The following is a 20,345-nucleotide window of genomic DNA, read 5'->3' as shown; positions in this document are numbered from 1 at the left end:
CATCTTCTCAGCAACAGACAGAGAGTTCTAAGCAGAATACTTCTGACTTAGCAACAATGGTCTCTGATCTAATAAAGACCACTCAAAGTTTCATGAATGAAACAAGGTCCTCCATCATAAATTTGGAAGGACAAGTGGGTCAGCTGAGCAAGAAAGTTACTGAACTCCCTCCTAGCACTCTCCCAAGTAATACAGAAGAAAATCCAAAAGGAGAGTGCAAAGCCATAGACATGGCCGAATATGGAGAGGAAAGAGAGGAGGAGGACGCCACTGAGGAAGACCTCAGTGGGCGTGTACCAATCTCCTCTGAGTTACAATGGGAATCTGAGGCTCTAAATGAGACCATAGAGATTCCATTGGACTTACTTCTGCCATTCATGAGCTCTGATGAGTATTCTTCCTCTGAAGAGGATGAGTATGTCACTGAAGAGCAAGTTGCTAAATACCTTGGAGCAATCATGAAGCTAAATGACAAGTTATTTGGAAATGAGACTTGGGAGGATGAACCCCCCTTGCTCACCAAAGAACTGGATGACTTGTCTAGGCAGAAACTGCCTCAAAAGAGGCAGGATCCTGGAAAGTTTTCTATACCTTGTACCATAGGCACCATGACCTTCAAGAAGGCCTTGTGTGACTTAGGGTCAAGTGTAAACCTCATGCCCCTCTCTGTAATGGAGAAATTAGGGATCCTTGAGGTGCAAGCTGCAAGAATCTCATTAGAGATGGCAGACAATTCAAGAAAACAAGCTCATGGACTTGTAGAGAATGTTTTGGTGAAGATTGAGGACCATTACATCCCTACTGACTTCATAGTCCTAGAGACTGGGAAGTGCATGGATGAATCCATCATCCTTGGCAGACCCTTCCTAGCCACAGCAAAGGCTGTGATTGATGTTGATAGAGGAGAGTTGATCATTCAAGTGAATGAAGAATCCTTTGTGTTTAAGGCTCAAGGATATCCCTCTGTCATCATGGAGAGGAAGCATGAAGAGCTTCTCTCAAAACAGAGCCAAGCAGAGCCCCCACAGTCAAACTCTAAGTTTGGTGTTGGGAGGCCACAACCAAACTCTAAGTTTGGTGTTGAATCCCCACATTCAAACTCTAAGTTTGGTGTTGGGAGGTTCCAACACGGTTCTGAGTATTTCTGAGGCTCCATGAGAGTCCTCTGTCAAGCTACTGACATTAAAGAAGCGCTTGTTGGGAGGCAACCCAATGTTTTATAATTAACTATTTCCTTTTGTTATTTTATCTTTTTTTTTGTAGGTTGATGATCATAAGAAGTCACAAAATCCATTGAAAAAGTAAAAACAGAATGAAAAACAGGAAGAAAAACAGCACACCCTGGAGGAAGAACTCACTGGCGTTTAAACGCCAGTGAGGCTAGCAGTTGGGCGTTTAACGCCCAGTCTGGCACCATTCTGGGCGTTTAACGCCAGAAAGGGGCACCAGACTGGCGTTAAACGCCAGGAAAGGGCTAGAACCTGGCGTTAAACGCCAGAAATGGGCACCAGCCCGGCGTTTAACGCCAGAAATGGCTCAAAACGTGGATTTTGATGCCATTTGGTGCAGGGATGACTTTTCCTTGACACCTAAGGATCTGTGGACCCCACAGGATCCCCACCAACCCTACCACTCTCTCTTCTTCTTCACCCATTCACCATTCACCTCAATACCTCTTCACCACCTCCATCTCCTCCATCTCTTCTTCTTCTACTCTCTTCTTTCTTCTTTTGCTCGAGGACGAGCAAACCTTTTAAGTTTGGTGTGGTAAAAGCATTGCTTTTTGTTTTTCCATAACCATTTATGGCATCCAAAGCCGGTTCAACTGAGAAGGCCTGACCTCAAGCCCATCACTAAGAAGAAGATGGAGCAAACAAGAGACCCCTCTCATCAAGAAATCCCTGAGATACCTCAAGGGATGCACTTTCCTCCACAAGACTACTGGGAGCAAATTAACACCTCCCTAGGAGAACTAAGTTCCAACATGGGACAACTAAGGGTGGAGCACCAAGAACATTCCATCATCCTCCATGAAATTGGAGAAGATCAAAGGAGCAACAAAGACAAGGAAGAAACATTGAGGAGCTCAAGCACTCCATAGGATCTTCAAGAGAAAGAAAGAGCCGCCATTACTAAGGTGGACCCGTTCTTTAATCTCCTTGTTCTTTATTTTTCTGTTTTTCGAATTTTAGTGCTTTATGTTTATCCATGTTTGTGTCTTATGATCATTAGTGTCTTAGTGTCTATGCCTTAAAGCTATGAATATGAATCCATCACCTTTCTTAAATGAAAACTGTTTTTATCACAAAAGAACAAGAAGTACAGGATTTCAAATTCATCTTTAAAACTAGCTTATTTAGTTTGATGTGGTGGCAATACTTTTGTTTTCTGAATGTATGCTTGAACAGTGCATATGTCTTTTGAATTTGTGGTTCATGAATGTTAAAATTGTTGGCTCTTGAAAGAATGATGAAAAAGGAGACATGTTACTGAGGATCTGAAAAATCATAAAAATGATTCTTGAAGCAAGAAAAAGCAGTGAATACAAAAAAAAAAGAAAAAGAAGGAGAAAAACGAAAAAAAAAGGGAGAAAGAGAAAAAGAAAGAAAAAGAAAAAAATAAAGTTGTGATCCAAGGCAATAAGAGTGTGCTTAAGAACCCTGGACACCTCTAATTGGGGACTTTAGCAAAGCTGAGTCACAATCTGAAAAGGTTCACCCAATTATGTGTCTGTGGCATGTATGTATCCGGTGGTAATACTGGAAGACAGAGTGCTTTGGGCCACGGCCAAGACTCAATAAGTAGCTGTGTTCAAGAATCATCATACTTAACTAGGAGAATCAATAACACTATCTGGATTCGGAGTTCCTAAAGAAGCCAATCATTCTGAATTTCAAAGGATAAAGTGAGATGCCAAAACTGTTCGGAGGCAAAAAGCTACTAGTCCCGCTCATCTAATTTGGAGCTTAGTTTCATTGATAATTTGGAGTCTATAGTATATTCTCTTCTTTTTATCTTATTTGATTTTCAGTTGCTTGGGGACAAGCAACAATTTAAGTTTGGTGTTGTGATGAGCGGATAATTTGTACGCTTTTTGGCATTGTTTTTGGTATGTTTTTGGTAGTTTTAGTTGAGTTTTTATTATATTTTTATTAGTTTTTAGTTAAAATTCACTTTTCCGGACTTTACTATGAGTTTGTGTGTTTTTCTGTGATTTCAGGTATTTTCTGGCTGAAATTGAGGGACCTGAGCAAAAATCTGATCCAGAGACTCAAAAGGACTGCAGATGCTGTTGGATTCTGACCTCCCTGCACTCAAAGTGGATTTTCTGGAGCTACAGAAGCCCAATTGGCGCGCTCTCAACGGCGTTGGAAAGTAGACATCATGGGCTTTCCAGCAATATATGATAGTCCATACTTTGCCCAAGATTTGATGGCCCAAACCGGCGTTCAAAGTCACCCTCAGAATTCCCAGCGTTAAACGCCCAAACTGGCACAAGAATGGGAGTTAAATGCCCAAACTGGCACCAAAACGGGAGTTAAACGCCAAGAAGAGTCTCTACACGAAAAATGCTTCATTGCTCAGCCCAAGCACACACCAAGTGGGCCCGGAAGTGGATTTTTATGTCATTTACTCACCTTTGTACACCTTAGGCTACTAGTTTTCTATATATAGAACCTTTTACTATTGTATTTTAATCTTTGGACATCTAGTTCTTAGATCATTGGGAGGCTGGCCTCACGGCCATGCCTAGACCTTATGCTTATGTATTTTCAACGGTGGAGTTTCTACACACCATAGATTAAGGTGTGGAGCTCTGCTGTACCTCGAGTATTAATGCAATTACTATTGTTCTTCTATTCAATTCCGCTTGTTCTTGTTCCAAGATATCACTTGTTCTTCAACTTGATGAAGGTGATGATTGACGCCCATCACCATTCTCACCCATGAACAAGGAGATTGACAACCATTCTTGTTCTACAAGCATCCGAGGCTTAGTGAATATCTCTTGGATTCTTTAATCGGAATCTTCGTGGTATAGGCAGGACCTGATAGCGGCATTCAAGAGAATCCGGAAGGTCTAACCTTGTCTGTGGTATTCTGAGTAGGATTCAATGATTGAATGACTGTGACGTGCTTCAAACCTGCAACCTACTGGGCGTTAGTGACAGACGCAAAAGAGGGATTCTATTCCGGTAGGGGAGGGAACCAAACCGGTGATTGGCAGTACTGTGACAGAGTGCGTGCATTAGCTTTCACTGCGAGGATGGGAGGTAGCTGCTGACAACAGTGAAACCCTACACGAGCTTGCCATGGAAAGGAGTAAGAAGGATTGGATGAAGGCAGTAGGAAAGCAGAGAGACGGAAGGGAAGGCATCTTCATACACTTGTCTGAAGCTCTTACACCAATGATATACATAAGTATCACTATCTTTACCTTTTATGTTAATTTCGTTTATATCACTATATCCATTTGAGTCTGCCTGACTGAGATTTACAAGATGACCATAGCTTGCTTCATACCACCAATCTCCGTGGGATCGACCCTTACTCGCGTAAGGTTTATTACTTGGACGACCCAGTGCACTTGCTGGTTAGTTGTGCGAAGTTGTAGTGATCACAATTTCGTGCACCACACCGCTGGATGTAGATCTGAACGAGCCTGCCACGGTAGCTCCTGCGCATCCTTTTGCCATGGGTGGGACCCCAGCATCGGCCCAGACTATTGGGTCACATTCAGTTGCCGGCCCGTCATCATCCAGACCCGTGCATATTGCGCCTATGACCCCGAGACAGCCAGTTCCGGATGACAGCGACGAGTCGATTGAGGATGAGGAGCCACTTATACGTAGGGGTTACCGGACACGGGTGCCACGCCGTTGCGGCACTGGATCGCACCTATTTAGATGATTTATGGATAGTGGTGTATGTCATGTTGTTATATTTATATTGTGTACCTTATTGGTTGGTTATCATTGTTATGGTATGTACTTTGTTGTTATGTTATTTGATGTTATGTTATGTACTTTGATGTTTTGTTATGTCATTTACTTTGACGTCTTCTACTTTTATGTTATGATATATAGTTTGATGTTATGTTATTCATTATCAGTCATCCCATGATATAATGTTGTTTGTTTTAGATATTAATTTCAATCATTTAAAAGACATTCAACAGAAATATTTGGTACGAATAACAAGTTTCATTACTCATTGGAAACAACTTAGTTGCACGGAGAACAATGGTTGCTAACTGAAGTAGAAGACAAGTGCTAATAGATTAACAAATAAAAACAGACAAACCAAATCTCCTATTGATTTCCAGCAGTCCCGCTGGGGCCTACGGCTTGTGGACAACTACGCCTGGTGTGACCTGGCTGCCTGCAGAGGCCACATCTCTTTGGCCAGTTCGGATCTGCTTCATCCATGTTGGTGCGAATTCTTGTGGATCTAGGACGACCCTCCCTCGCACGCCTCATATTCGGATCCGGTATAACGGTAGGCCCGGCATAAGGTGGCCAGAAACCCTCTGGAATGGGAGGTGTAAATCCCATCTGATAGACACCGAAAACGGAACTCAGGCGATAGACCTCGTGGACGTAAGGCTGCCATGTAAGTCGTGAATAAGCACAGCATGCCAGTGCGTGCGGACAGGGAAAATGAAGTGCTTGGAAGTATCCACAATCACAAGTCTTAGACCCTAATGAGACCCTGTACGTACCAAGAGAGAATGAACCTGTCGGAGTCGTCTCAGCAACGGTGTACTCCGAGTTATCCCTGTCGTAAACAGTCACCGTGAAGCACCTGGCTATCTTCAGGTTGGCCTCGATACACTTTACTAGGTATTGACTGAATTGTTGTCTAGTACCCATCTGAGCCTCGGCCTCCCTACCCTTACGGACAAATAGCTCAGCTAGCCTTCCGTATGTGGCCTTCACCAGCGAGCAAACAGGGAGGTTTCTTACCCCCTTCAGGATTGAGTTGACACATTCCGAAATATTGGTCGTCATGTGCCCGAATCTCCGACCCTCATCACAGTACTGTGTCCACAACGAATACTCGATTCGGTTCGCCCAGTCACACATTGCCGGATTCTTAGAGCGCAGAATGTCAAACCAGTAGTCGAACTCCACTTCGGTCTTGGCATATGCGGCGTTAACAAGAAGCCTCCGGGCATCTTTTTCCTTGAACGTCAAGGCAAAATTCGCTGCAACGTGTCGAATGCAGAACGCCCGGTACGCAGCCGGGGGTAGCCATCCCCCATCCGGAGCCTCGAGGGCTGCCTTGATGCCGTTATGCCTATCTGAAATAACTAACAGACCCGGCTGAGGTGTCACGTGCTCACGGAGGTGGGAAAGAAAGAAAGACCATGACTCAGCATTCTCACCCTCAACTAGTGCAAATGCCACGGGGAGGATGTTCGAGTTTCCGTCCTGTGCAATGGCGATTACCAATGTTCCCCCATACTTCCCATATAGATGGGTGCCATCAATACTCACCAAAGGCTTGCAATGACGGAATGCCTGGATACAAGGGGGGAAAGTCCAGAACAGCCTATGAAAATAAACCTGAGACTCGTCAACCTGTCCCCCAACTCGAACAGGGCAAGTCCTGAGGACGGCTACAGTGCCAGGCATCGTCAGCTGAACTCCTAAAACCCACCTAGGGAGCTCATTGTACGACTCGTCCCAGTCCCCATATATGACGGCAACGGCCTTCTGCTTCGCCATCCATACCCTCCTGTACGTTGGCCTGAACCCAAAGTGTGCGGCCGTGGCATTTTGAAGCACCTTGATGTTCACAGCTGCATCAGCCCTAACCATCGGCATAATGAAGGTGGATATCACATGGTAGTCCAGACTCCTATGGTCGCTGGAGATGGAGCTGGCGAGACATGTATGCGGTCCGTTGTATCGCTTCACTTCCCAGATACCCTTCCGCTGTCGGAGACTCAACCGAATCAGCCATGTGCACCCATTCCGAAACTCAGAACACTTTTCCACATACCTGCGGTAGTCAGACTCAACGACCTTGTACTGGACCCCTCGGCGGATACTGTACGTCTTCACACTCAACAACGCCTCATCTTTATCCTGAAATTGTTGGCCAACCTGGAACTCGTTCATACCGGCAGATCCCTCGGTATCTCTAGCGCCAAATCCTGAGGGCTGCAGAGCATTTTCGTCCTGCCGCATGGCATCCAGGTCCAACGAGAAAAAATGGAGTGGATACTGCTGTGTGCCAAAACTAGATCCACCTGTAGCCCTTCTCGGAATAGTAGTTCCAACATCATCGCCGCTTTCATCAGCGATCATATCCGGCTCCACGTCATCGTCATCTGGATCATCAAACAAACCATCACCAACACCAGCCGGTGTGGGACAATGTACCTCGGTGGGAATATGTTCCCCATACCGAACCTCGTCTCCAACATTGCCGCTCAGATCAACGGCAAACGAAGGGGACGCAACAGGCTGCATCGGTGGCTCATACACAGGAGCAGAGGATGAAGCAACAGCAGATCTCGAGCTCGAGCCGGCAACCGCGGCTATAGTATTGGCATTCCGGTTCGAACCACCCGAGCTAGATACCACATCAACCAACTTTGCCAACAACTCTGGTGTCCTTACCTCGGGAAACTACGACAAAGAAACATAACCTGCAAGTCCTCGTCACTACCGATTGTGGAACAATCAAACTTCACGGTGTCATGGAGCACCACTGTTGGAATGCGGTAGAAAAACTTCTTGACCCTTTTAACTCCTTCAAGACCAAGCTTCTCCAGCACAGAGCTAACAAGAGCATCGTAGGTGGTTGTTGGCGTCACGATAATACATAGGGGATCCTTATCAGTGAACTTCACGCCGGACCGAGTTTTTCTCTTAATCGACCCTCTGTAATGTACCAGAACTAGGAAACTCTCCTCACTAGCCATCTCCCCTCTTTGTTGAGAGCATCATGAGTTCACAGCATATATATACAGCTCTGGTTCGCACTATATATATATAATTCGAAACAATTTGTTTCGAATTATGTTGTATCACAAGCTAACCTAGTAATTCGAATTAACTAAATTCGAATTAGTTAAGTATAATTCGAAACAACTTGTTTCGAATTACTTTATTTTGTTTCCTTCCTAGTAATTCGAATTAACTCAATTCGAATTACTTTAATTCATTGCATGCACATAATTCGAATTATATCAATTCGAATTACTTGATAGTATAATTCGAATCTTATTGATTCGAATTATATAATAATTCGTCCTGGTGGATTCAGGTGTGGATTTTTGATTTGGCTGATTTGGGTAATTTGGAGCTCTCCTTGGCTTATTTGGGTTTTTTATCCAAAAAGTTTTATTATAAGAGTCACTTTTCTTAACTTCTATGTAAGTACTTAAATAGTCTTTTAAAAAGTTATAAGTTGTGTTTTGAAAATTATATAAAATATTAATGCCATAACTTTTTATAAGTTAAAAGTTAGAAAAAAAATTACTTATAGAACTATCTATATTGGCCCTTAATGCAATTAACTATTCAAATTTACCATTTTATGAACGTATATTAAAAGTAGGTGTACCTGTTACTAAGAAATATAAATCAATTTACTGGAGTTTGCATAAACATGATTCTAAGATTCAACATTACCTTTCAAATTCTAAAAGAGACAATTTCCATTGGTTGTGTCATTTGCAAGGATCGCTCTCAACATAGTTGCGTTGAACTTACCCAAGTCGGATTTTACACATGAAGAACCATATGTTACTTTGTCAATGATTAAATCTAAATTAGATTTGAGAGTGTTGATTCAAAATAACACATACATATCTTCTTCAACCACAATAAATATTGTATACTTCTAAAACATACGTTAGACTTTAACTCATTAATTATGCTGTATAAAAAATTTCGTTGTTATATCATTTTTTTCAATAATTAATCATTATGTTTGCAATAAATAATTCAAAAAAATTACTTAAATAGCTATCTACATTCGTTTTTCTTCCAAATTAACCTAGACATTTATTAATTCGCTTTTTGAAATTGCAACAAGTGTTGGCAACTTCAGCCTCATGCATCATTCTCTATTAATATTTTAATTATTCGATTCCTATCTTTATGTCGAGTTTTAGAAACACTATATACTCGAACATATTTTTTCCTTTAATTGAAAATTTTGTTTTAAACTATATAAACCAATAATGTGCCAATAGCCCACCACAGTCGAACATAAAAACAACAATACATATAACTGACATACTTAATCGTACAATGGAATTATCTTAAACAATTAATGTATATGATCATTCTCATTGGCAAACATCCTGACACAAAATAAAGGCCAACAATTGCTTTCCAATATGTTCATACAACATTTCTTTAAGTTGAACATATTTTTTCCCAAGCACGGATTACTACGCTAGTAAACACATTCAGCGTGATCAATCCACGTTAGTACTTGATAGTAGTCCACAGTAGGTAAAGAAGGCTGAACATTTGTTTTGGTTGGAATGCATGGCCATATGGATTTGTAAACCAAATTTTACAATTGCTTGAGGACAAAAAGCATAAGCTATCATCAATATACTACTGTACATCTTCAATCACCACTGCTATTGCAATCTGATTTTCTCTGTTTGGCAGTAAGTTGAGGCCTTAGCTGTATGGCATATACGTGAGTGAGAATCTAAGCCATGAGATCGAAACTACTAATTAATCAAGAAATTCCTTTGACATAAAATTATCAAAACACAGTTTAAACGTACCATTTCTATATACTTAAGCTGCTTTAGAACTTGATCTGTTTCGAGCTCCTGCAGCAAATCAATATGCAAAGCTCCAGAAATCAGAAATTGCTGCGGCAAAGAATGTAATATGAAGGGTTAGAATGTATTTCACCTGGGGTACGGCACAATCAGCATGATATGGATCCCAATGGATACCACAGAAGCACTCCCAATCATCAGCTTGAACTTCAAAAAGTGGAGCTCTGCCAACAAATGCTTTAGCTAGGTTAAGACGTTTCAAGCACAATTTCCTAGACTTATTCACACACTTATTTTAAGCTGATCCAAATTATCATACTATATCCTATGGTGACGATGATAATAATGAACAAGACTTTTATATTTCTTCCACTATTAGATGAAACTTGAGTTTTACAATGAAACAAAACCAAATAATCTGTTGCCAGTTTAGGCATGCAAATTTTAATGTTTTTCAGATAACAAAGGATGATGATGTCCCCATTGCCTACACAAACCCCAGGACCCAATAAATAAATATGCATAAAGTTTAAATTACACCATTCTACAACAATTTTCTTTTCTTTTCTTTATAAAGAAAGAAAACTCTAGGTGAGACCGATAGAAAACTTGGATCTAAATGGCCACTCTAAACATTTGGCTTATTACAAAACGTAAAAGCATCATTTGATCTTAGTAGTTGACCCTCCCAAAAGAACCTAATGAGAAACGCTTCGATGTTGTTGAGAAAGGAAAAAATTTGATAAGACTGTCCCACAAAATAACTGCATAGAAAATTTCTACATGAGACGTACCTGCGCCATTTTCCACACACAGTTCCATTGTCTCTATTTATAATCTCCTGACACTGAAGCCAATTTCCTATGGAACCAAGTCTAGTTGGATTTCTTGGATTCTCTTCCTGAAAATGTGAAATGCATTTCAATCACACAAGTTTGAATGAAGATCATAAAATAAATAAAGAAAACCCTTGCCTGCAGTGTTGAAAACTCCGAATGATTTATTTCCAATGGTTCAGGAAGTTCATCTTCATCACTACAAGAAACAATAAAATGATGTCGGTGACAATATAATAATAGAAAAATATAGCTAAAACAGACTTTAATGAACAATGATTATGGATAGAGACAAACCAGACATGTCCATTGAAAATAAGAAAACCTCACAAAAAGAGTGCAAAAGAAAGTGAGGCACCTCAATTCCTGATGAAGAAACCAAATAACAAAACTAATCTTATGAAGGCAAACCATGCAACAACACATAACAATCCCTTTGTTTACCAAGTAGTGATGTACTACTCTGCATTGTTGCCTTGTTTTTCCCTACTTTTACTCATGGTCAAGTCTAGTTCTGTCATATTATTATATGTTGTAGTACAAAGCATAACAACAACACACACTGATAACTGAACTGGTTAAAATGGATAAGCAAAATAGAATTGGGTTTGGCCAAGCATGAAATAAAATAAAGTCAGTAAAATAAAGTCAGTAAAGTCCAAACTCAAGGCAATGTAAGAAACACTTAAGTAACAATCAATGGATCTCATGGAAACGCTTTAAGAACATTTGTGATTAAAACTTAGATACCTTCCCTGAGGACCTAACCAACCAAGTACTTCAGCTTGAAAACCTTTACCAACCCGCACCTTGGTTGTATATGGCTCAGTTTCTCTCAGCATCAACAGTATGGGATTCAATTCTGCCTTAACAGAAGCAGTTCTACATTTACCCAGTTCATTGTGAATACCTGGTGATTTGATTATTGTCTCTCTGAGAATTTTGTGACTTTTTGTAAGACATGAATGGCAAAACCACTCATCGGTTGGTAATTTTTTAAAACGTGGGTTATAGCAAGTTGGATGATATGCATCTTCGCAATGATCACATAGAAGCATGTTCAATGAACTGTCCAACCTACCACATGTTTTGCACAATCTGGAACAGCAGATATTACCAGCAGTAACAACAGTTTCCAAAGAGGCAGCATTATCTGCAAAACAATCTCCTCTAAGACCATAGCTTCTTAGAATATTCATGCAAGAATCTTTTTCTGTCTTTGCTTCCCTTGTAACATCCAAAACTATTGCACTGGATGAGGAGCATTCACCAGGTTCATCAATTTCAGTTTCTACTGAATCTGAAACAAGTTCCATATTTGATTTTGAAGAAGAGCAACTATCATTTACACTGTCAATTCCTAAACTTTTCTGAATGTTATCTTTAACTACCCCATCCAACAGCACAGAAGAAACAACAAGATTTCTTATCATTTCAGAATGGTCTTTAACTTGGAAACTACCTGGCCGATCCTCAGCTGATGATAAACGCACAGAAGAACTTATGACTGACCGGCAATTGGAAAGAGGAGCATTTAACCCCTTACGTAGCTTTTTTCTCCTGTATACCATGTTAGGTGCAGTATTATCAGTCATGATACTAGCAGTTGATGGCTGACCTAAGCCACTTAGACAGTTCGAGTTGCAGGGATTATCAGCATTCCTTCTATCCTCTTTCGTTTGTTCAGCTTTTCCACACCAGTTAAGAGGGTAGTTGCTGCATTTCATGTATGCCTGCCAAGTTTGACCACTAGGCATCCGGTCACAAAGAATATCTTTTCCATCATCAGTTACATAACATGAACCAGCCTCAACTGAACTTAGAAGGGAACTTTGTATTAGCATTATCACCTGGATCAATTTCAAAACAAAATTGTTGTATAATGCTATAGAGGACCAAAGATAAACAACCCAAGAAATGGCAATTCCATGTTTCGAACTCAAGGCTACTGCCCTGTTGGAAGCATGTCAGTCAACCTCATCCACTCAACACATTGAAGGCTACCTGATTTAAAAATCACAAAAAGACCATAAAGAAAAGATAGGAAACAAGTATAAAGAGGGCCAATACAATCGCACTCATAACTAACTAGAAACATCACTATCTTTAGACATAAAACAGAACTTATGATGACTCAAACCCAGCTAAGTTTCCGTTTCCCTAAATAACCAGTCATAGGTAGCATGCCAATAACTAATCTTCAGTTTGAACACTTAAATGAAATGAAGCCCTTAGTTTGATTTACATTAATCACCATATTTGAACTAGACCAACAAGTTTGAATCCTAGTTGTTGTTAAATATTTTATATTTTATTCAACCTGTTTCAGAAGAAATAATACTTGATTGTGGTCCATTCCTGTTGTTCCAAACTGCAACTAACAAAACCACATTCGTCTCTCTAATTCCAACCAGCTAAACACATAAATGTCAATCCTAAATACAGCTTAGGGCAGATTTCAAAATTTGGTAACCTTCAAATAACTTAGCCAACTAGATTCTCGTTGATGCAACAAGAAGATTCACAGAATATGCAACCGCCATAATTGATGTATATAGTATTTATAATACCATTTATATGCTATGGCCAAAAGTTTTTCAGTGGAGTGGAAGTGATAGAAATACGGAAATAGAAACAGGATAGACGGGAAGTTAATTTCCTTGTTTGGATATTTAAACACAAAAAAGCAGTGAACTCTCCTCCCCTTGTGAGGATGCAAAAGAATAAGGCAGTGCCCTGCTTAAAGGGGCCTTTAAGGGAATTTCCCTTCCTTTAAAACCTATCAAAATAGGGTCTGCTGTCAATTTTCCCCTTCTCCCTCCACCACCTAACAAGATGATGGAAGAATTTATGGAGAGAACAACCTTTATAACATTATGCACAAATATTCCTCTCACGAAGACTTTTGGGACTGAATTAGACCCATTTCATTTTGAGATGGTATCATTATGTGCCATCCACATGTTTCCAACCTTGCAACCTTCACATTCAGATGTTTAGTCTTGGGCCATGAGAGGTGTGCGTGAGAGTCCATGCTGCTTGACTAAGGGTATGACCAATATTGCTTTTAGTTTGAGCAACCTTTAGGATTGACTTAGACACACTCAATTTAACATATTTTAATTGTAGCTACACTATAAATTGTCCTCCTTAAATACAAAATGACCAAGCATTTAATTTGGCAAGGAACAAACTAAATCTGTCCTGCTTAAATACATAACAAAATGGAAGGAAGATAGTGAGTAGTTGAAAATTGCTTGGCCAGATAAGAGACTAACATTAGTAGTTGATGAAGTTTCCTTTCCCCGTAAAATGTAGTAACTTTTGGAAAATTAGCAACTTGAACTAGGTTATGTAAGTTATGATCCTTAGGGCAGGTCCATTTCGTAATATCACACAGAATAGGACCGCTGAGTTCATCGACTAATTTATAGCTTAACAAGCCAAATACAGAATACTATTACTCCAGAGATGAATGGATTCATATTTCATTAAAGCAAGTAATTACAATCCATGCCAATAAAAGCTTCCTCCAGGGCATGGAATAAATTTGTAACCTAATACCTCTTTACTCCGAGACCAATTATAAGAACAGGTGTTCTCTTACCGATAAAAGTATTCGAAAGCAGAAGTAAATCACAGCTTATTGAATTATGAAAAAGGGGATGAACTATGTAGTTATGGCTTACAAAGAAAGATTAATGTAGATGTAAGACAAAGCCCTATAGGTCTCAGAAGCATTAACATTCCAAAATTCTTCTTTACGGAGTAGCAAATTTAGAGCGATCCCAAGTATCAAGTCATTCAATAACCAATTTTAGAGTGATCCCAAGTATCAAGTCATTCAATAACCAAATTTAGGGCTTCAAGCAAATTTAATGGCCTGGGCATCTCCAAAGGGAAACAATCACAAGCAATTCAAACCAACAAGAAATGAAATCTATGGCCATAGAGAGCAGACAGCATCTTTCAAGAAAACAGAAACACTAAAACGTCAAAAAGTTATCCGAGAGATTAGAAGACAAGAGAAACGAAGCATTACCTAATCGGACCAAGATGAAGATAGGAACTAGGAAGAAATTGCTTGCTTTTATTAAGTTGAAGCTTTGAGACCTCGGAAAATAGACCTGTTATTATTTAGAACAAGAACAAACAACAAAAGAAATTAGACTTAAACTTTCGATTCCCTTCCTTTGCATCATCGCTTTGTATTATAGCATCAAACCTTACGTACTCACAAGTAATAACACTCCCCTCCGTTCCCCTTTCTTCCGCCTACAAAGCTAACGGCTTATTTGGATAAATTTATAAGAAAAGTTTATTTTTTTGAGTTATTTATTTTTTTAAAGATTTTATAAAAAGTAATGTTTGAATATTTTATGCAAAAATTTTTTTGTTTATTAATTTTGTTTAAATATAATAATATAAAAATATTTATTTATTTATTTATTATATAAAAAATATTTTTTAAAAAAATTAAAAAAAATGTAAATCACAACCTTTTAAACAAGATTTTTTTAGTATATTTATTTTTATTACTAAAAATTTGTTAAATATATTAAAAAATAAAAAAAATTATTAAAAAATTTTTTTTATCAAAATAATAGGGCTCAAATAAGTATTAAAAGTCTAAAATTGATTCCCAATTAGATGCACGAAAGCCTCACGATATTTAGTTATATACATATATGCTCTGTGAATGAAGTGAATGAATCACTGTGGTGGGCAAATCCAGAAATTCACCTTTCTCGCCATGTGCTTGATAAAATTTTAATAGTAAGAGTCAAAGCATTAAAAAAATAAAAAAATATTTTTTGATTTAAAAACAAATGTTTTCAACATAATAAATTAATAAAAATTATTTTATATTATTTTATCTAAACATAATTGTTAAATAAAAAGATACTTTTATATGAGATATTTAAATCATGATTCTAAAAATCAGATCAAAATAGTCAGTTCGACTAAGTTAACTGAAAATTGATCTCCTGTTTAATTCGGTTGAGCTCAGAAATTGCTTGACAAAAAATCAGTGTATAAATTGAACGAACCGATAGTTAATTGGTGAACCGACAAAACTAGTTTGGTTTTTGGAGGATTTTTTATTCGGATCAGGTGCCTCATAATGGCATCGTTTTGCATTTTTTATTAGCATTCTAAGTTTGGCAAGGGAAAGGGGAGAATGGGAGGAACATGACAACAAGAGAGAAGATGAATTACAAGGTTGTAAAGTTCATTTTCCTCTCATTTGTTTTCAGCACTTCAAATTGCATGATTTTCTTTACCTTCTCTGTATGCATGTGTGGTATGAATAAGCATAGCCTGAATTTTGATTTGCAACATGCTGCTGTGACATTATGACTACCAACTTGAGTTTTGTGAATTCAAAAGCAATAAAGTATCATGATCATAAACAAACAAGGAATTAAAGAAGAACTTAGCATATGCATACAAGTAGTGGAAAGCTAGTATGATTAATTGTTGCTCAATTGCATTAGATTTTATTTAATTGAAGTTTTCATCTAGTACATTTTGTGAAATCTTTTGAAATTATGAAAACCTTGAAAAAGCAAATGCAATTAAAGGCAAGAAAAGAAAAAGGGGAAAGAATGAAAAAGCTGAAGGCTCTGAGTACCAATGACAACTTCATTATTAAGTACTTGTGGTGTTTATGTATCGAGCAAAAAGCTTGAAAACAAAACACTTAGAGTCAAGGTTAGGCTCAAACCATGAACATTAGAGTCAAGGTTAGGCTCAAAGTGCAAATGCACTCCCTCAAAGCTCAAGGCTCTGAGCATCAATGATTAGAGAGTCAAGAAAAGAAACAAATGAGCTTAATGAAGTCATCTAATTGAATGCTTGTGGTGCTTATGTATCAAGTGGTAATACTTGAAAACAAAGCATTTAGAGTCGTAGTTTTGTTATCAACTCATGGGGCAAAGCACCCAAAAGGAGAAGCTAATAAGAAAATCAAAAGCTTTCTTCAAGGAAGAAGTATAAGGAAAAGATTTCATAAATTGAGCTAGATAGAAGCATCAATCATTTATATTTCTTTTGTGATTGTGGCATGCATAGAAAACTGGCCAACCATGAACATTAACTTGCTATTCTTCTTACCTTGAACTGTCAATTTTTATTGCATGATTCTTTTTTTGCTTGGGGACAAGCAAGGTTTAAGTTTGGTGTTGTGATGACATGTCATCATGTCATGTTTTTTTATGCTTTTTCTTACAAAAAAATTGATGATTTGTGCTTAAATATTGAATGCTTTTGTGCTTAAATGGTATATTTCCTTGATCTTTTGATTTTATAAATTTTGTAGGAAATAAGTGAAAAAAGAAGTAAAAAGAGCACACAATAAGCTAAAAAGAAGAAAAAAAGAATTTTAAACATGCTTTGAAGATTGAGCACGCTTTGAAACATTAGGCCACTCTTTTAAAAGCGTGACCCATGACCATGATAATGCCAAAGAATGAACGCTAATGGCATTACTAATTAATGCTGATACATGCATTAAAAATTTATGCCATGCATTATCATAAAGGCATGCATTTAACTAAGAATGAATTAAATGAATGCATGCTACGTTGGCTTAACTAGTATCATTGGCTTATTCATTAAATAAATGCCACGGCCAATGAAAGTATGCAAGCATTTAATCATTTATGCTAAGTGAGAATGAACGTAATGCATTGGCATTAGTTAATAAATGCATGCATGATTATCAAATGCCAATGGATAAATAAATGAACACTAGCGTTCATTAGGAAATGAGCGTTACATTCACAAGCAAGGAAGCGCGCACAAGGAAGCGCTGCGCTCTCTTCACCAACCGAGCGCTACAAATTCAAGGAAGAGCGCTCAAAGAGAGAGCGCTAAGTTAACTTGGTTAACTTTATCGGGACTTGGCACAAGAAAATGTAAGGGTAAATGTTTGCTAGTGGAAGCCACAAGATTCGAACCCATGAACCAAGCGTGCATTTGGTTAGTGGGTGTGTCTTCCCAAGACATAGACACGGAAGCACGCGTTCTTCGTTTAGTTAGTAAGACACAAAATTCTGATAGACACGGAAAGACACAAAGACACACAAAGACACAAAATTTGTGTATAGCAGGGAGGGGTGGAACACTAAACTTGAGACATAGACACACTATTTTTAACACTTAATTTTCATAATTACCCTTCAAATTTTTCTCCTTCCTCAGTCTCCTTTCATCCATTTTCTCTTCCACTTTCAAAATGCAGAGAGTTTAACCTCTCATCTTCTCTTCTTGTCACTCCAACCACCATCGCCTCTCCTCCTATCGTACCACTAGTCTGCCACCGTATCTCTTCCTCCTTTCCTTCCACCCAAATCACTGCAGCCTCTCTTCCTTCTTTCCTTCCACCGCCTCTCTTCCACCCAGACCACCGTCTCTCCTCCCATTCTTCCACCCAGACCACCGCTACCACCCTATCCCTTCCTCCCTTTTCTCCTCCCTCACTTTTTTTTGTCGCCGCCACAGTCACTTTTTTACTGTTGTTGCCTCTGCTTCACCTCTCGTTGATGCTCGTCTTTCACCATCTTTTCAAATCCGTTATCCGTTCTTCTGCGCATTGTGTTTCTAGATCTATTACCATGTTCCAGATCTATTCTCCCTTTTGGCACTATTTTTTGTATAATTTAATTTTTTATTTGTTTGAATTTTTGTTAAATTTTGTTAAAATAATTTTGTTAGATTGAATTTTTTTGTTGATATTTGTTAGATTAAATTTGTTATTTATAGATTGTTATTGGTAGTTATTTTTTGTTGAGATGGTGGCTGATTGTTAATGGTGGTTGTTTGGTTGAGATAGTGGTTGTGTAGCGGTGATACTGATATCAGTTTGCAATAAGGGTAATATTGAAATTTAACAAGATTGTGCTTTGTGTCTTCTGATTTATATTTGTATACCAAACAAGTTTAAAAAATTTGTGTCTTGTTGTGTATGTGTCTTCAATGTCTATGTCTCTGTGTCTATGTATTAAAGAATACACAAAACAAACGCAGCCCAAGGGAAGAAAGGAGCGCTGATCCAAAGAAAAATGAGCCAAAAGGGGCTCAACAAAGTTCGAACCCAGGACATGGAGGACCCAAGAGGAGCACTACTCTTCAAAGAGTTTTTCCAAAATGCTCCTAGCAAGCCTCGAAGCTGGGGACCTCACCAACGCAACAAAGGAGCTGCACTCTCTCCATTCACCGAGCGCTATTGTTTGACACGGACAAGGAGCTAGGATGCACCAAACTTGGCAAGGCCAAGGCCCAGGGAGCGCTGCACTTTTTGTGATAACCGAGCGCTACCCTGATGCTTGGTCCAAGGAGCTTATCATGCAGATTGGAAGGTTCCCGCCCACCAAACCAATTAAACCAAGGCCATCCGGATCCACTCTTCCTCAAATCCAATGCAAGTAAAGCCCAATTAACATCACTCAAAGGTACAAGGATCAGTTAGCTTAGGAATTTATTTTAATTGTAATTTGTTTTAATATTATTTTTATTTTGTAAAAAAACCTATATAAGGCATCATTTTCATTTTTTAAAGAAGGTTGGCTCCACTAGGGAGCAGTAGGAGTAGAAAGCTCTCTCTTTTAGTTTTCCTTTTTGAATTTGAATTTTCGATTGGGATTGAAGGAATTTTGTTTCATTCTTGATCTGAAACTTCTCTTTGTTCTTCTTCTGCATAATCTTAGTGAATTTAGAATTGAATATGAGTTTTCATTTACTGCTTCTATCTTTCTTTCTTCTACAAACTGTTTTCTGCTGAATCAAGGAAGGAATTGAGATCTAGACTTGTTTTCTAGTCTCATTGATCCCCTGAGATCTTCACTTATCTTTTTGGATTTCGCAATTGAGTTGAGTTTTCTTGCTGTTTTGAATTTTTTCAAGCAATTTCTATTTTCTGCTTAAGATTTGTTGCAAGTTATTGCATCTTTTACTTCGCTGTTTGATTGGTATTTACACTTTCTTGTTTGATTTCTTGAATTCCATCTCCCAAAATCCTTTTTATTCTTCCCGCAATTTAAATTTTCAGTTGCTTGATCTATTGCTTTCTCTAATTTCCAGCTCCCACTCCCCTTTACATTCACTGCAATTTACATTTCTTGTCATTTAAGTTTCTGCAATTTACATTTCTTGCTCTTTAAGTTTCTGTCCAATTTACTTATTGCACTTTAAATTTTCTTGTCATTTACTTTTTGCTGCATCAATTATCACTCACCAATGTTAGCTTGACTAAACTAATCACCCACTAAAGTTGCTTGATCTATCAATCCCTATGGGATCGACCTCACTCATGTGAGTACTTACTACTTGATGCGACCCGGTATACTTGCCAGTGAGTTTTGTGTTGGATCGCTTGAGTCTAACTCAGCCTTCATGGCTTCTTTCCACTTTGGCCAATCATTTCTTTGTCGACATTCTTCGACTGATCTTGGCTCAAGATCCTTACTTTCATGCATGATATTTAATGCCACATTATATGCAAATATTTCATTGACAATTGTCTTATTTCGGTCCCATTTCTTTCCTGTAAAGACATCATTTATTGAGATCTTGTCATTTTTACAAATTTCAGATACCTGAACGTCTTCTGGCCTTAACACTATATTAGAATTTTGGACAACTGTAGGTGTCTTTACTATATCTTTTTCAATAGGAATAGTATTTACCTCTTTTCTCTTTCGAAGATTTTTGTCTTTGGAACCGACAGGCTTGCCACGCTT

At 38.5% G+C, this 20,345-nt stretch overlaps 2 protein-coding genes across 9 annotated transcripts; both read right to left on the bottom strand.

The window, feature by feature from the left end:
* Positions 1–5,312: 5,312 nt before the first annotated feature.
* LOC130945290 (uncharacterized) lies at positions 5,313–7,936 on the bottom strand. Its single transcript, XM_057874022.1, has 2 exons — positions 7,632–7,936; positions 5,313–7,584 (listed from the first exon to the last, which is right to left on the bottom strand). The coding sequence occupies exons 1-2, from the start codon at positions 7,934–7,936 to the stop codon at positions 5,313–5,315; spliced, it is 2,577 nt and encodes an 858-aa protein (XP_057730005.1).
* Positions 7,937–9,215: 1,279 nt separating this feature from the next.
* Positions 9,216–14,896, bottom strand: LOC130944680 (uncharacterized). 8 transcript variants are annotated; one of them, XM_057873127.1, is made up of 8 exons: positions 14,841–14,896; positions 14,645–14,729; positions 11,353–12,606; positions 10,735–10,801; positions 10,561–10,661; positions 9,900–9,990; positions 9,767–9,814; positions 9,216–9,660 (listed from the first exon to the last, which is right to left on the bottom strand). In XM_057873127.1, the coding sequence occupies exons 3-8, from the start codon at positions 12,444–12,446 to the stop codon at positions 9,601–9,603; spliced, it is 1,461 nt and encodes a 486-aa protein (XP_057729110.1). In that variant the 5' UTR covers positions 12,447–12,606; positions 14,645–14,729; positions 14,841–14,896; the 3' UTR covers positions 9,216–9,600. The 8 variants fall into 8 exon arrangements, with proteins under 8 accessions (XP_057729110.1, XP_057729113.1, XP_057729114.1 ...); XM_057873130.1 differs by having other exon boundaries at positions 11,353–12,602; positions 14,841–14,872; XM_057873131.1 differs by having other exon boundaries at positions 11,353–12,452; positions 14,841–14,872.
* Between the last annotated feature and the right edge of the window lie 5,449 nt (positions 14,897–20,345).

This window comes from Arachis stenosperma, chromosome 8 (genome assembly GCF_014773155.1).
Source record: "Arachis stenosperma cultivar V10309 chromosome 8, arast.V10309.gnm1.PFL2, whole genome shotgun sequence".
NCBI classification, from domain to species: Eukaryota; Viridiplantae; Streptophyta; class Magnoliopsida; order Fabales; family Fabaceae; genus Arachis; species Arachis stenosperma.
Note: the sequence above shows the minus strand (reverse complement) of the source record. Positions and strands in the feature narration are given on the sequence as shown.